The 16679-nt window shown below is 60.4% G+C and overlaps 1 protein-coding gene across 1 annotated transcript in view; it reads left to right on the top strand.

The window, feature by feature from the left end:
* Positions 1-7454: 7454 nt before the first annotated feature.
* KIF21B (kinesin family member 21B) overlaps positions 7455-16679 on the top strand; it is a 42338-nt gene continuing 33113 nt past the window's right edge. The window contains 2 exon segments of the mRNA XM_068538579.1: positions 7455-7613; positions 7615-8108. Of these exon segments, the coding sequence (XP_068394680.1) occupies positions 7455-7613; positions 7615-8108 (653 nt within the window).

Below are 16679 nucleotides of genomic sequence, written 5' to 3'. Positions count from 1 at the left end.
CTTTGGAGTAGCTCCTCAGAGCTACCGAGAGCCTGTCTCCCGGGCCGTAGTCCTCAGTAAGTCCCCAAACAAAACTGAACTCACAGCTCTCACGTCGTGTGCTTTTTTATTCAGTTGATAACTCCTAGCACTCACTTTTACTGTAGCACTTATTACATTGTGTCATAACTAGGAGGCTACAGCTTGTTATTCCAAGTATACAGTGTTTCCCAAAGGTAGTAGACTTCTTTATCAACTTTGTATCCCCAGCAGGGAAAAAAGGAAGGAAGGAAGAAAGGAAGGGGGGGGGGGGGAAGGGCAAATGCCAGAGACACACTAAGTAAACTGCTAAACAACGGGCATTAGATGGAATCGTTTGAAATTGCCAACATTCTGCCCCTTTTGTCTACAAATCGGCAGTCTGACAATATTTAACCTACTACAATGAGGGTGGGTTTCCCCACTGCCCAGCACCATGCAAGCCCGCCCCTGCCCCTCTGGGGAGCAGAGCCCCGCCTTTCGTTTGGGGGTTGTTTATATGTGCCCTGATGTCCTGATCACACACATGGGTTGGGAGTCTCACAAGGTGGGCGCCAGGTCAGGGCTGTTCTCGGGTAGTGTGCAGGCCCAAACTGAGGGGGGCGCTCCGGCACCTGTCACCACTGAGGGGCCCCCTCTGAGAAGGGACCAGGAGGAGTGTCTGCAGGAGGGCCCAGCGGCTTCTGCACCAGGCACTGTGAGTTTAACTGTCTCTCCGGGAGCCCACCCCCTCCTCTGCCAGACCTAGGCGCGCTCATCAGTCTGGCCTGGGGGTGGGAGGGGGTGGGAGGCAGACCTGGGCGCCCCTCCCCTCCGCATTCGTGCTAGTTCAGGTTCTGACTTATAACTCCTTCTGCCCAGGGTGGGCCCTCTCTTGGGATCCTCCAACCCAGTTTGGATGTCAAAGACAGCCTCCCTCCTCCCTAATCCCCTCAAGGCAAAAGAGTCCCCACTGTCAACTGGTACCGGAGTCAGGAATGGGGGGGTGGCCCCCCCCTTGCAGGGACTCAAGAGATAATTTCACCTCAGGCCGATGCAGGCTGTCACGGTCAAAGGGCCTTTGAAATTCCCCTAAAATTGTCCCGTGAGATTGAGCACACACGCCACCTGGGGTGCTGGCACTCAAGACTGTCCACAACATCCTCAATCTGGCTGCACGTTTGGCGAGCTGGCACTTCAGAGGTTAATCCTGCGTGATCGCCCTCCACCGCCTCCCTCTCCTCCTATTTTTAACGTGTTAAATGCTCCTTTGCTGGCCACTGGCTCTGCAGCTTTTGGGTGAAGCAAATATCTATTAAAACCCAAGGAAAGGATGCTCGCTCCGGGACAGAAATCAGTAGCTCCCGGGCGGGGTGGGGTTTTCTGTTAATTTCACGAGAGGAAGCAGGAGGGGGATGGCTCCTCTGGCGCCCTGGCTAGGGCCGTCTCCCCCTCCTCACCAGGTGGGGCGGGGGGGCTCCACCCCCTCGCCTCTTGTCTCGGGGTCCCCAGGCCTGTGGCGCCACCCGGTCTCTGGCTCCCCCAGCGCGGCTCCTGGCTGGTGTCCACCCTCCTGTGCATCCGCCTTCCCTCTCTGTGCTCCTAATTCCCCACCACTATCCTCCTTCTGCCGGAGGGGGACCCTCAGTGAGCCCACAGGCCACATGGGGCCAGGCAGAGGGCTCAGCTAACCTTCAGGTGGCCAGGACTCCAGGGGACTGTCCTAGTGACCCGGGTAAGTCACCCGCCGCTCTGCACCTCTGTGTGAGCAATGAAGTTAGAGCAAATGACCTCTTTTAAAATCAGTTTGTTGAGTGATAATTAACTTACAATAAACTGAACATAATCAAAGTACACACAGCTGGATTGTTTCTGAAAAATGTCTACCCCCATGGAGCTGCCAACACCACCGGGATAAAAGCTATGTCCACCACCCCCATGATTTCTCGGCGCCTGTTGGTGACCCCTCCTCTGCCCCTCCCTACTCTGTTCGAGACCCTCCCCCAACCAGGCACCCGCTGGGCCGCTCGATGGCTCGGGTTGCATTTTCTAGATTTTCACCTCAGTGGACATACAAGGCACGGGCTCTTCTGGGGCTGGCGTCTGCCGCTCAGCAGTTATTCTGTGGTTCATCCGCGCCCTATCGTGTACCGATGGTCCTGTCCCTTTCATTGCTGAGTAGCGCCCATTGTACGATACTCCACATTTACCCTTTCTTCCCAGTCTGGGGCTGCAAAAAGCTGCTAGAACATCCACATCCGAGTCTTTGCAGCAGGTGGCTTCCTAGGACCCTCTCCTCACTGTCCCAGCTCAGCAGCTGCCGAGGCCCCACCATCCTTTTCCTCCACGGGGATCCGACTCAGGAGGAAGCAGGAAACCAGCTTGCTTGGGTTTGAACCCTGCTCTGCCACTTGTGGTGCGACCTTGGGCAACTCTCGGTGTCCTTCGTTTTACGGGGATGATAGCTGCTCCCAGGTCCTCGGGGGTGCCGTGAGCATTACAGGACAGCCCAGATCTGAAGCGCTCTGCACGGCACCAGGCACCACGTTCAGAAATGGCAGCTGTTGGCACGTTGCCTCTGAGAAGTTGGATCTGTCTGGGGTCTCTGGGCAGTTTACCCAACCCTCTGTGGCAGCCCTATTTCAGTGAGGGCCGAGGGAAAGAGTGACTTGAGCAGGGCCAGGCTTTGAGCTGGGGGTTAGCACAGATGTGTCCCGACACCCACCTCCACGACCGTTCCTCGGCAGGCAATGGGCAGTGGCACTGAAAGGCCCTGGGATTTTTCTAATTGCTTTTCTTAGTCGTCCCTGAGGACCGCTGAGGGAGGCTCAGCACAGCCGGCCAGAGGTGGATGGGGAACCACGCTCCTTTGGTGAGTGCACAGGAGCCAGCAATCTGCAGACATCATGCGGGGTGGAGACAGGTGGAGCAGAGAGGCTGCTACCCCCTTCTACCTGCCCACAAGGCTCCGTGCAGCACGGAGACCAGAAGCCCAAAGGGGCGTCTGTGAGTCCGAGGTGGGCAGCTAGAGTCCTGGGAGGCTCTGGGCCCTCAGGCATCTTTCCAGACCAGAATTCTGGCTCTGCGCCTTACTAAGGACATCAGTTCGGGTAGGGTGGGCTTTGCCAAGGTAACACACAGGCTCGTAATTTCAGTGGCTCAACATAAAGTTCATTCCTCGCGTACACTCTAAACAACATCAACTTGTGTGCGGTGCCAGGGGCGCAGAAAGCTTCCACCTACAAGTGATACATGTGAGTTCAGCTCACATTTCATTGGTCAAAGGAAGTCACAGGGCCACGGCTAACACCAGAGCGAGGACATGCCGGCCTGCCCTGTGCCAGAGGCAGAGGGCCGGAAATATATGGTGGAGGCGCTAATGACCACGACACTAGCCAAGTGACCTCTGAGCCCATTTCCTCTTCTGCAAAATGAGGACGATGACAGTATTTGCCTCACAGACTGTTGTGAGGATTATGAAAAACACATGTAACACCCTCGGCACAGGGTAGCCCTGGGGCGAGTAAAATGAAATTCAGTTGCTCCTCCAGGTGGCCCCCAGGGAGGCTGAGCCCAGGGGCGTCCATGCTCTGCAGGGGTCTCCCACCTCTGCAGACACGTACCTGGCTCCTGGGGCCCCTCCACCGAGCAGCCTGCAGAGGCTGGAAACTCTCCCCCTCCCAGATCAACAAGGACCCCCTTGGGTGGACAAACCTCACCGCCACACCCCCTGCTCCCAGCCTCACCCACACTCATCTCTGACTTCCCGTCAGTCTTTATGACAAATTCGCCCTCTGTCCAGTCAGAGGACAGGGACGCATAAAAGAAGGGATGGAGATTCTACGGGAAATGAAGGAAATTCATTTCTATCCTGTGCAGGGCCTTGTGCTGGGTGCTCCCCCCAGGTTACCCCTTTTTGACCTCATAATAGACCACGATGGGGCGGGTGTGACCGTCCTCGTTTTGAGGTTAGGGAACTTGCCCAGGTCACACAGCTTCAAGTGGCAGAGCTGGACCTGAACCCAGATCTCTGTGACTCCGGCTTCCGGGCTGTCTTCTGTTATTTTGTGCAGACTTTACTTTTACACAAATCATGAGCTCACACACAGCCCAGGCTCAGGCGTTCGGCCTTCGTGTCCTATCACGCTGTGGTGGAAACTGCCCCCTCTGGGGCTTTTAGTGCCAGCTCAGAGGCTTCCTGTGTGACTCTGGACAAGTTTCTTCACCTCTCTGGGCCTCAGTTTCCTCACCTCTCTGGGCCTCAGTTTCCTCATCTGAAGATGACGCCGTTGAACTAGATGACCTTAGGGACTCTAGGATTCTGGGACATTGAGGCTGCCCACACCTGCTCCCGCCTTTGGCTCTAACACTGTATTAGAAAGCACTGCAGAGAAGAATGGACGAAGATCCCGTATTTGAGGTTACATGGCGTATTAAACCCTCATCAACATCTGAAACCAAAAATAGTGTGCTGTTGTTGTTTTTTAAAAAGACTTTCGGGTATTTGTAATCCACAGCAGTTCTCTCTTTCTTGCTATTTATAACAAATTCTGGTTTCCTCTATGGCTAAGTCTGTCTCTTTCCGTAACAGAGGAAGTCAGGCTGCGCCCTCGCTGAGCAGAGGTCCCCACGTCTGCACCTCAGTGGGCCCTCTCTGGGGTTCGGAGCTCCTGCTGGCGAGCAGGACTGGTCTCTGTCTCCGGCTGGGCCACCTGCCAGCAGGGCGGGCTAAGGCCTGATCTCCCAGGAACCCTGCTGGGCAAGGCTGCGGGCTGCAGCTGGAGGCCGGGAGCTCCATATCCCGCAACCCCAGAACTCCAGGTCAACGCTCAGATACTTCCTCCAAATGCCAGTGCCTGGTGCCAACGCTAAAGAAGAACCACAGAACGGGACTCAAGTTCAGGGCGTAAGGGTATCTCTTAGGCGTTCTGATTTGTTACTGTAGGGTTGCAGTTGAGAACCAGGCTGACCTGAGAGACCTGGGCCAGACGGCTGCCCCCAGGTGCTGCCAGAGTATTGTCACCGCAGTAGCACGGGAGCCTCCTGCCGCGGAGCTCCCCCCACAACTCCCCAGGGTCCCATCTGCCCAGACGCCCACCGCTCCCGTCGGGAGAGATGATGGAGGCCCAAGACGCCTGGGGGACGGCCTCGGCTCGGGACAAGAGCTGAGGCTCAATCTGCAGTCCAGTAGGGGGAAGGATGGGGCCAAACACAGGGTAGCGTGTGTGTGTGTGTGTGTGTGTGTGTGTGTGCGCGCGCGCGCGCGCGCGCGCGCGTGTAGGAGGTGGGAGCTACGCATGCAGGCAGCTGATGCAGAGAAGCCTCAGGGTTTGGGAAGGAGGGAAGGAAAGAGGGGCAGCGGGAGGAGGGGGTAGGGTGAGAACACACCTGAGGAGGAAGCAGGGCTGTGCTGAGGCTGGACACCCACTAAGAGGGCAGGCGTCATCCTAGGCTTTCCCGGACCCTCTAACTAAATCTGCCCAGGCTGTGGTTTAGGCCTCTTTACTACCCCTAGGATCCCCATCTGACCTCCTCGCCTCGGGACAGCAGCTCCAGGAGTCTGGACATCTAGCTGCCCTGTTGGCTCCCTGGTGGCCCAGGAGGGAGCCGCCCTGAGGCCCTGACCTCTAGGAGGCCTGACTTTCCATCCCTTGTGCCTCCCTGCTCCTCCTGGCTCGACACCCTGTGACCTGGAGGGATGGGGGGTGGGGGGGGGGGAGACAGCGGCTCTGGCGCCATTTCCCAGCAGTGAAGCTGTGAGTCAGAAGGTCACCTAATCTCGGAATTCAGAGGGGACCTCTGGAGGCAGGAAACCAGAGTCGGGCCCCGGAGAAGCACAGAGTCTGGTGGGCAGGAGAGCAGCTTTGCAAAATGCAACGTTGTCGTCCGAGAGCACAAGCCTGGAACACAAGCTGGGGAGCTGTGCTCCCTGGGCAGCTGCTCGGAGGTGATCTGGGAGCCTGGAACCGGACGCATGAGGTCAGATCCTGGGTCTGTTGCTTATATGCTGGGTGAGACTCAGTGTCCCTGCCGGCAAAACTGAAAAAGAATAAAGCCTAGCTCACAAGGTGATGAGCACGAAATGAGAACACGCATGTAAAGCATCTCGTTTGTGTAGCTGGCCCCTAAATGTTAGTCTCCTCCCCACCTTATCTTGGTTGGAAGAGAATGTGCAGGATCTCACTCCTCAGCACTCTGCTGGCCTCCTGCTCTGGCAGGAGTAACCTACTGGCCCCAGAAAGACCTACCTCTAGGTTCAAATGCTAGTGAAAGGTGCAGGATCCCCCCCGGACCTCCCCCATTCCCCTGCCCCTCCTCCACCCTGGGGCACTGCTGGGGGTGCTGCTCTTTTCCATCAGGACTGGGTAGCGAGTAGGGGGTGTTGATTTGCCCTTGAAATGTGCCCTAGAAATTATCTTTATTTTCTGGTTTGACCATAGTAGGTCAAACCAAACTGGGATCTGGGCTACGGACGGAGCAGTTATCTGTGGGTTGGGTGGGGGAGGGAAAGAAAGGGGGATGGCACCAAAGATGCATCCTCAGCCCCTAACCCATACCCTTTCCAAAATCTCTGGCATAGTTTCGTCATCTGTGGGTGATGCAAGAGGCTTGGAGTCAGACTCCCCTTCCTCCCCCGCCGCCCCCCCGCCCCCCCAGAGCGCTCCTTCCACATCTGGAGCTGCAGCTGGGTCCTCCTCTTGGGCTCTTTCCAGGGAGGGAGCTGGTTGAAGTGGGGGCGGGGGGAGGGCAGCTGGTGAGAGGCCCCGTGAATGGCCCCAATGTTGGGAGCTGGGGGGCAGGGAGAAGGGGTCGGGCTCAGAGGGAGGGCAGAGGGACTGGAAAGGCCACTGTGACTTCCCACGGCACTGGCCACCTCCATCACTGCCCCGTGTTTCAAGTTCCCAGGGCTCCCCTTGTCCTTTATACCCAAACGAAGGCAGCTGCCCTCCACACCCCCTTCCCACTCACCTCCACACAACCTCTACCCAGGTGCCCGGAGCTGAGTGCCCCCTTTGTTCCCCGTCTCCCTGGGGCAGCTCAGGCCTCCCACATTGACCCTCTGCCCCCATGGCCACAACAAGCAGTGTGAGCTAGGCGGGGAGCGGGGTCATCTGTGGGTCACAAAGGTCACTGGAGCCTCCGAGATCTCACAGAAGGGAGGGGCCGTCTGGCCGGGGATCAACCCAAAGATGAACTTTAAAACGCTGCAGGGTGTAGGTGGAGGGAATTTTAGTTAGACATTAGCAAGAATCCCCCTCAGTAAAGGTTGGCAAATTCACTGGAATAAATGCAGAACGGAGGCCTTCCCGGCGCTTTCAGAATACAAACCGCCAGGCGCTGTGGGACCCTTTGCAGAGAAGCGCTGGGCCCAGAGACCCGGGTTCTTACCCTGGCTTAGCCACTAACTCCTGTGTAACCTCGGTAGTTCCCCTCTCTGCGTCCCGGCTTCCGCATTAATGGGCTGGGGTCCCACCGAGGCTGAGGGTCTGCGGCTCCGGGGTCCGAGGCTCCGGTGCGGTCAGCTCCTCGGCCCGCGTCCCTCCGTGACCCCCAGGCCACCCGCCCAGGCCCCCAACAAACGCGTGGACACGAGGCGAGGGGTTCCTTTAAAGGCTTTCCGCCCCGCCCCTGCTGCCGGCTCGGGCCTTCGATTGGTGCAGCAGGCTCAGGGGCGGAGCTAGGGGCGGAGCCGGGGCTGGTTCGGGGGCGGAGCCTCCGCGGGGCCGGCCCCCGCCCCCTTTGTTCGTGCGGCGGCGGTAGGCGCTGCGGGCTGGAGGTGGGCGCGCGGGAACCGCGCCGTGGGGAGCGGGTCGCGCCCGGGCTGTCAGCTGGCTCCGCGCCGCCGCCCGATGGCTCGAGGGGGCGCGCGGGCCCGGCCCCGGGGGTCCTCCGCCGGCCGCGGGTGAGCCCTCCGCCGGCCGCCCGCGAGCATGTCACCTCCAGCCGCCGCAGCCTCCGTCCGCAGCGCCCGCGCCCCCGCCTCTCGCAGCCGCAGCCGCAGCCGCCGCCCGGGGCATTGGCCCCCAGGCCCCCGCCCCTGATCGACGCGGGACCCGGCGTCGGAGCACCATGGCGGGCCAGGGGGACTGCTGCGTCAAGGTGGCCGTCAGGTAGGACTGGCGGCGGGGCGCGTGCGCGGAGGACTCGGCTTTGTCTCGCGTGGGCGCGGGGCGGGGGTCCGGGGGTCCCGGGGAGCCGCTCGACCCGCAGTCGGCGTCCGCGGAGGTCGGGCTGGCCAGGCTGGAGGGCGCCGCGTGCTGGCCCGGCCCCCGCAGGGATCGGGGGCCCCGCGGGCGGCTGGAGGTGGCTTTGTTTGGGTGGTAATTTCGGGCCCCTCTTGGGAGCCCTTAATGATCAGAAAATCGAATAAACAAGGAAATCCGGTATTTCACACCCAGCCCTGGCCCAGGCCGGAGCGTCTGTGTGTTTCCTCTTCGCCTCCCCACGGGCTGCTGTCTCATGCGGGCACATTGGATGGGGGGAAATTTCCCTGCATCCACCCTAGCCGGCTGGTCCTGCGCTCTTGGTCCAGCTGGGGAGGCAGCACGTCGCCCCAGGGCCGATTCCGCAGACAAAGATCGAGTGCTGCACGAATGGAAGGGCTGGGATGGGGCCTTGGCCCTCCTTGGGGAGTCCGCCGCTTTGGAGAGAACGCTGCCGGCCCTGTCCCAAGAGGGGCTGGGTCTGGGGAGGGAGGATGGGGTGTCTCCGAGGTTCTGCCTCTGAGAGGGCAGGATGCTGTGACGCGGATGTGGGCATCAGCCTCAGGCCTTCAGACAGAGCTGAGTGGGGCGGGGTCGCATGGACTTACCTGGGACTTGAAGGGACACAGAGGCAGAAGTGAGGTGGGCAGAGGACAGGGCACCTGGAGGTGCGGGGCTTTGTGTTGGGTGGGGGCACTTCATGCCACGTCACCCCTCCGTTTTTGATTTGGGCTTTTCTCTTTGAGGGGGTCTGATGGTGGGAGAGTGCCAGTCTGGGACTGGTCACCAATGAAGGGATGGTGGAGGACATCATTCAGCCCTGTGTGATGGGGGTGGGAGTCTGAGTCCGGGTCTACGGTGGGTCTGAGCAGGTCTCTGGTTTCCCTGGGTTGTAGATGACCCAGATTCCAGGATTCCAGGGCAGTCACTCAGAGATGACTATGGAAAACACCCCAGGGCAGGTGCCGTCACCCGCCCCCCCCCCCAGCCACCTGGCCAGCCCTCTGCAGCCTGGAGGGGGTCAGGGGATGGCTGATCACAGCTCTGGGGTTGAGGGAGGGAGACCGAGGTGCCCTCCCCCCACGTCCCCGGCTGCACTCAGAGCATCACTGGGCACAGACCTGTTGGCCCCGGACGGCCTGAGACAAAGAGGAGCCCCAAAGGTGCCTGGTGGGCCGGCTGGGCGGGGCCAGGCTGCTGCGTGGCTGACTGTGCAGCAGGATCCTCTGGGGGGCGAGGGAGGGCACGGTGTGGGTGGGCGTGTGGGAGTGGGAAATGTAAATAAGACAGCTGCAGCTGAGTGGGAGAGTCTGGGCGCATCATAAAAGGAAACTGTGAACCAGGGCTGGGAAGGTGGGGACTTGGGGTGCCCCTCCCAGGGGGCTTTCCTTTAGACTCCATCTTACCCGAGAGAGCCAAACAAAGCCCCCCCCCCCCCACAAGCAGGGCCCCCAGGCTAGACTGGGGCAGGGTAAGATGTGGGAAAGCCCACGGCCTTGGCACCTTGTGCAGGGTGTGGAAGAGCTGGTGTTCCCTTCCCACCACCGCCAGAAGTTCCCGGGACCCTTCCCGCCCAGAGAGCATTGTGCCTGCCCACTGCTCTGGCTTCTGCCCGTGACAGGCGTCATCTCTGCTTCCACGGAGATTGCCCCGGGGGGAGCCGGATGCCCCCACTCCTTGCCTCTGTTGCTGATCTGGATGGAGGGGTGGGGAGATTTGAGCATCAGAAGAGCCGGGCTTTCAGGGCCTCCTGGAAGGTGAAGGCCCCACCCACTCCTCCCCTCCCACCCCAGCCCAAGCGCCCAGCCAGGCACACGCCAGCCTCAATGTGCAGCTGGCCGTGGAGGGCAGACAATGCCTGGACAGAGCCCGGTTTCTAATCAGAAAGCTGAGGACAGGACCTGGCTTGGGCTGGGGCTGGGACGGGGAGCAGATGGTGCCACTGGGGGGCTGTAGGGGAGAATTCTCCGGGCTTTGGGGTCCCCTTCAACCCCCCCATCCCCACCCTTGGCAATCGCTTGTCCCACTTAAAGGATTGGGTGGTGGGCTGGAGTAGCGTAGAGCATTGCTGGGTAGAGCCAAGGATTTGGAATTGCCAAGAGCCTAGCCCAGCAGCGCGCCGAGCTGTCTTTTTGGAAACCCTTTCTTATATCTAACTGAGAATAACTAAAGGCAAGCCCTGGGTCCCACTCTTGAGACAGGGAGGCCGGGAAAGAGACAGACTTGGTCTGGGGGCGGGTGTGTGTGTAGGTGTAAGGGTGGAGGTCCGGGAGCTGCTAGACTAGGTAAGAAGTGCCAGGCCCAGGGCTCTTGGCCCTGTAATCTCTCCAGATGAGGATCAAAGCTGGCTTGTCTGCGGAGCCACGGGGAAGGCCAAGGGGGTGCAGAGCCAGAGGAGGCGACTTTCAGGACCTGGGGCTGTGGGATAAGGGGAGAAGGTGTATGTGTGAGCAGACCCCAAAGCCCCACCCCAGGCCACCCTGGAGTCTGGCCCATCTGCCCCTGAACTCTGCCCCGGGACTCCCAGGCCAGCCCCTGCAGCCTGCCCCGTGATACATTTATCCATAAATCCCCTCGTACGATAAGGATGCTCTCAGCTCCTCAGCTCTGAGGCTGGCCTAGGGGCCCGCTTCTACCTGGGGCCGGGGTTTGGACGGGGTGCTGGGGAGAGCTGACCTGCCCCCGGCTGCAGAACTATAGGCCTGACTAGTGGGGGGGAGAAGGGGAAGGGGTGGCTGTTAAGAAATGCCAGTTGGCAAAGTTGAGATTGGGGAAGGAAGCCAAGTCACGTGGTGCATTTATTTAAGACCCTTTCAAGCCCCCAGCTCTGAGCCCCCAGCCCGAGGGGAGCCCTCAGTGTGGCCTAACCTCCTTCCCCCTTATCTTTGCCTGGTTTCCTTAAGCTTCCTTCCTTAGTCTGCTAGGGTGGGGATGGGGGCTCTGCCGGTTCCACATCCATCCCTGGACACTGCAGGGTCAGGCAGGGGCTGGAAAGGGGATGGGGAGCACCAGCCAGGGGCCCAGGGACAGTCAGATGGCACCCCTGCTCTCTCCTTCGGGTTCTCTAGCTGCAGTTATTCCCCTGGATCCAGGCTCCTCTGAAGTCTTAAGTCAGTGTCTGTCTAAATTTTGAATCAAGAGAATTGGTGGTTTGGGACAAAGACACTGAAAACAGAAAAAACTGAGTGAGTGTGGGGATGCCGTGCCTTCAGAGCCCCCCTTCCCCGCCCCCTGCCCCCACTCTGGCGGAGTCCAAGGCCAGTCAAGGCCAACCAGTGCCCTCTGTGGCCCCTGCTGTCCAGTTCACAGACCTGGGAAACTGAGGCCCAGGCAGGGCCTCCTGTGGCCAGTGGAGACCTGAGAGTCTTGGTGGCGGGCTTCTGCTGCAGAAATAGGGCTTACGTCATCACCAGGAAGTGCAGTGTAGTAACCGCAGGCCCCGGAAGTGTGCCCCCCACCCCGCCCCAGCCAGCCTGCCTGATTGGCTCTCAGCTTTTGAAGACCTCATAGAGGGGGGTGGGGCGGGGGCTGAGGAAGTGGCTGAGGTGACATGTGCCTGGCACCCTTATTCCTACAGCTCTGGGGGCAGAGGGCAGGGCTGGGGCCCACGAAGTCGGTTACTGGCTGGGTCATGGGGCCCCATTTCTGTTTCTCCTTCTGGGCCTCAGTTTTACCCACTGTAGAATGGGATCAGCGCTTTGTTCTGGTTTGTCCATTTGTGAAGAGGAGCGGTTTGGATGCAGTAGAAGGTGGCCGGTCCTTAAAGGGTGACTCTTGAGAAGCTAAGTGTGAATAAAATGTTTTAAAAATAAGCCCTTAAAGTGTACCTAAGCGGTGTCTCTCTGGGTTAAGCCACAGTGACTGGTAGGTAAAAAGAGGAATTCACCTCGAGCCCTTGGATCGATTGATTGATGATTGATTGCAGGAAGCTCGCTGTGATGGAAGGACTGAGCAGGGGGGGGCTGGGCGCTGCCATATCCTGCATGCTCACTGAGCGCCAGGTGTCACGCCTGCGTTGTCCCACGGGAGCCCGCGAGGTGACGGATGTCATGCCCATCGTAGAGATGGGCACAGGCTCACAGCAGTAAATGGAGGCGTCTGAATTTGAGCCCAGGGCACCCTTGCTTCCAAGCACGTGCTTCTCACACTGCTCCACGTGGCCTCCTCGTCCGGCTGCTAATTAGCTCTTTCTGGGCACCTCTGTGCCTCCGTTTCCTCCAGCCCTTTCCGCACGTCATGGCCGTGACCGTGAACATGGGAAGGTACTCGGGGAGGCACACAGGGCTGTGCAGATGTGACGGGTGAGGCCGGCTGGGCCTTCTTTGTGGGCTGCCTGTCCCCACGTGCTCCTAGTTTGGGGGAGTTTCTCCCCCACCACCACTGGGTGGGAGCCGCCCTTCTCCCTTTCCTGAGATACACGCAGCTGCCCCTGGAATTTGTTTTCCTGCCTGAGTGCCACCTCGCCACCCTCTAGGGAAGTTCCAGGACAGCCGAGTCTCCTCTTGCTCCCTCTACACCCACCCCCACCCCAAGTGTCCTTGGGCTCCTGTCTCTCTCTTTTAACCTCTAGACAAGCAGCTCCTTAGGAGGAGGCGGGGGCCCTGAGAGGCTGCTGGGCTCTGGAGGGGAGGAGGCCTCCTGCTGGGGGGGGGGCGTGGGCTGGGATGGTCGGCCTTGACCCCGGGGGCTAATTCTCTGTCCCAGGGGGATGGGGCGGTGGAGCTCAGTGGCAGGGGCCACGGAGCCCACAGCAGGTGGCAGCACTGTTGGCGGCAGTGTCCTGTCCTCTGGAGCACTCCCTCTCTCCCCTCGGCTGCTCTGGGAGTGGAAGGGATGGAGGGCCACGGTTCCCCATCCCCAGACCCCCAGATGCCTGAGCCCCTGTCCCTCTGCCATCCTCAGCGGAAGCCCGCCATCAGAGTGGTGGCAGAGGCCGCCAGTCCTTTCTCTAGGCCAGACTGGTCCTTCCTGAGGCTGGAGTTAAGGTGCCCCGAGGAGAGCCTGGCAGGGCGGCTGGGGACCAGGGCCAGCGGGGTGGGGAGAGGCTCAGGCCAGGCGCCTGTTGCTGTGCATTCCTCAGCAGGGGAGTGTCCCCAGGGCCCAGTCCCCACTGAGCTGTCCCCCACCAGATGCAGATGCCGGCACAGCTCTGGGCTCTGCCGCGTCTCCTGGGAGGTCATGGGAAACCTCTGCCAGATGCCCCGGGATGCCGGAGCACAGCTGAGCGGGCTTCCCTGAGCTGGGAACGCCCTCTTGCCAGGCCCTGAGCTGCTGCTTATAGGCTCACAGGCCTGCAGGCTCGCGTGGCCAACAGCAGGCAGGGGCCTCTGAAGCTCAGGATCGGGACTGGCCGCCCTCGGCCCCTCCTCGCTCCAGCTCCTGCCTTCCCAGCCCCTCTGCCCGCCTGCTTCCTCCACCGTGCCTGCTTCGGCCATTCTGGGGGTGCCTGGGCCCAGCTGAGATCCCGATGCCCTGGGGGGTTGTGGATAAGACTCCCCGCGCCCTCCCCCATTGGATGGCCCGTCCGGGCATTCCTCAGAAGTCAGTGGCCAGAACCCTGGGATGAACAGAGAGAGAGAGAGAGAGAGAGAGAGAGAGGTTAAGGGCATCCTCAGGAGGGAGTAGGGTCGGTGTGCTGAACCCCAGGTCTCCTGTAGGTTCCCTCTGAGTGTCTGCACCGCTCCCTGTGCTCCCGGGAAGATGTGTGAGGGCAGAAGTAGGCAGAGGGGGCTGACAGACCCCTTTCACCAGGCTGAGCCCTGTAAACCCATGCCCTTTGACCCCGCCGTACAAAGCCTTCTTGTTTGGGGGTTCAGAGCCAGTCTTTTCCCTGCGGCAGCCTCAGGAAGGCTGGGCTGGGGAGGGTCTGGGAGGCCAGGAGAAGGGCCGGTGGGAGGACACCTGGGCCCTCTGGCTGTCACGGGGCTCCCCACACTGCACCCCTGCAGCTGAAAGGGCCAGCACCCCAGGCTGGACCTGCCACCCTGCTTCAGAGAGGACTGGCCCCCACGGGAAGACGCTTTCTCTGCGCTAAGTCGGCTAAAGCCCCCCGGGTGTCTGGGAGCCAGACTCCCCTGAGAGAGCAGGGATTTTGCTTCCAGCCGCCTTCCTGGAGCTGGCAGGCTGCCACGGTGGGAGGAGGAGGGGGAGGAGAGGACGCCTGGTAAAGTGGGTGCGGGCGTCCTCTTTCTGCCACGGAGGGAGGTGGGCGCTGTGCTCATGCAGGGAAGCAGCCTTCTGCGTCCTCGGCCCCCTGCTTCCCCTGCCCAGGCCTCGGCTTTCTTCACTACAAAATGGGGAAATGCTTCCCCAGCAGACAGCTCTCAGCCCTGCTGGCAGCTGTCAGCAGGATCATCTTTCTCCAGCCCACCTCCCTCCGCGCCAGGGCTGCTTAGAGGGTGAGGCCAGACTGGGCACAGTCAGGCTTGGTTTGAATTTCACCTCCACCATTAGGAGTGTGTGACTTCGGGCTTGTTCAGATTCTCCTTTCTGAGCCTCAGTAAAGAGGGGTCTTTACACGTGACATGTGTTCGTGCATGTAAAGGAGCTCCACACATAGGTTCTCAAAAGATATTAGGTACTGTCCTTATCAGATGAGGCTTGGGTGGTATCAGTGACCATGATTCCAGAGGAGGAAGATTACACAGCCTCCCAGGCGCCCCTTCCCAGGGCTCCACAGCCTTTGCAGGCAGGAAGTTCCTTCTGCCAGCTTACCTGAATCCCTCCCGCTGTAGCTGATTTCCCCTTTGGTCTGGCTCTGTCACTGATGGGGACGAGCTGATCCCTGGCAGGTCATGGCATGGCTGAGTGATTTGGTGTGCCAGGCAGACAGGAGGTCCTGGGGCTCCTCTCGGTGTCCCCTGCCACACACACACACACTTCCACGACGGAGGCCACGACAGCCCAGCCCCAGATGAAGCCAGGCTCGCCGACTGTGGGCTGGCCTGAGGAGGGGAGGCCGTGAAATCTGGGCAACCTTGGGAGCAGCACACCCCGAGACGGGGCGCTGGGCGTCCTTACTTCTCTGGGCCTCCCTGGGCTGTCCCGCTTGGCCAGGGGCTCCTATTCAGGGTTCCAGAAAGGTGTTAGGGGGTCCTGAAGGAGAGAAGAGCAGATAGGCTTATATCCTTGGGGCTTTTTCCAAAGGGACTAGTTACATGGGCGACCGTGGCCATCTGAGGGGAGATTCTAGTCCGGGTCTGTGGTTCTTCTCAAAGACTTAAAGGCGAGGCCTGAGAGGGTGTCTCCCAGCCTGGAAGTCCCCAGAGTGACATTAGTCACAGGTGGGCAGCTACATGCAGGCTGGTTCTCCCTCCTTCTGCACTGAATCTTCAGGCCCACAGCCAGGAAAGGTGGTCTTCCTAGAAGACGTTGTTGCTAATTAGCTATGTGATCTTGAGCTGCATTAATTTCTCTCTGAGCCCTCATTTGTAAATTGGGGCGGGGGGGGGGCGATACCCCCCTTAGAACGTGTGCAAAGTGTGGTAGGTACAGCGACCAGCAAAGAGGCATCTTGCTCCCTAAGTGCCGAGTTATTACCTACTGGGGAATTGAGTCAGCAGAGATGTAACGGGGTTCCAGGTACCAGCAAAAAAGGGTGTCGGGAATCCGACCATACACCACAGCTGTAAGAATTTTCTAGGATTCTGCAACAGTTCTTGGTTATTTTAATATCACAGCCTGTTACCTCTTGGAGAACAGTAAGACTTCTTCGAGGGGAAAGAGCCTGGCGGCCTCATCCCTAGGAATTTTGGGCAAAGATTTGGGGGCAGGTCAATGAGGGATCAAACGAGGGACCGGAGGCAGCTGATTGGGCAGGACGGATTTCACCTGAGAAGCTGAGCTACACCCACCGCCCCTCCCCCAGCCCAAGGTTACTGGGCGGAGCCCTGGGCGATGATTGGCCGGCTTTGTGTGATGTCACCGAGGACGGGGTGGGGGGTGGGGTGTGGGGCTCCGGCCGGCTACCCTTTGAGGGAGGGACTTTTCCTCCTGGTCGGTATCAGCATCCCCCGGGCTTGCCTGTCTCCTCTGTCCGCCCCTTCCGCCCTGTGCCGGCCTCCCGAAGAGCCCAGGGACCGCTGAGCTCAGCGGCTGCTGCCGCAGGCCTGGGCTCGGGCTGGCGGCCTCTGTCCCCCGCCTGGAGCACCAGCCCGTGTGGGGGCGGCCCCGAGCGCCCGCAGTCCCTCTGCCCCAGCGTGCGTGGACAGATACTAAAATCACCAGCCACAGCACCCCAGCTCCCGCCCCGTTGCGCACCGAGGACCCTGGGCCAGATCCCGCCTCCGAAGAGCTAGCGCCGGCCCTTCCTCCGCGCCCCCGTCCCACCCCCTCCCCCTCCCACCGCCCTCTCTGCGGGTTGCCAAGTGGCGAATAGACCGGGCTCTGTTCTGGGAGATTCCGGGCCTTTCTTAGTGGGGCCGTCCGCCCGCCCTCCCCCTGCAGGACCTGGAGAAGGGATGGGGGAGGTTTGGGGGG

Source organism: Eschrichtius robustus, chromosome 3 (genome assembly GCF_028021215.1).
Source record: "Eschrichtius robustus isolate mEscRob2 chromosome 3, mEscRob2.pri, whole genome shotgun sequence".
In the NCBI taxonomy this organism is placed as follows: Eukaryota; Metazoa; Chordata; class Mammalia; order Artiodactyla; family Eschrichtiidae; genus Eschrichtius; species Eschrichtius robustus.
The sequence above is the reverse complement of the archived record's forward strand: the minus strand, read 5'-3'. Positions and strand labels throughout refer to the sequence as shown.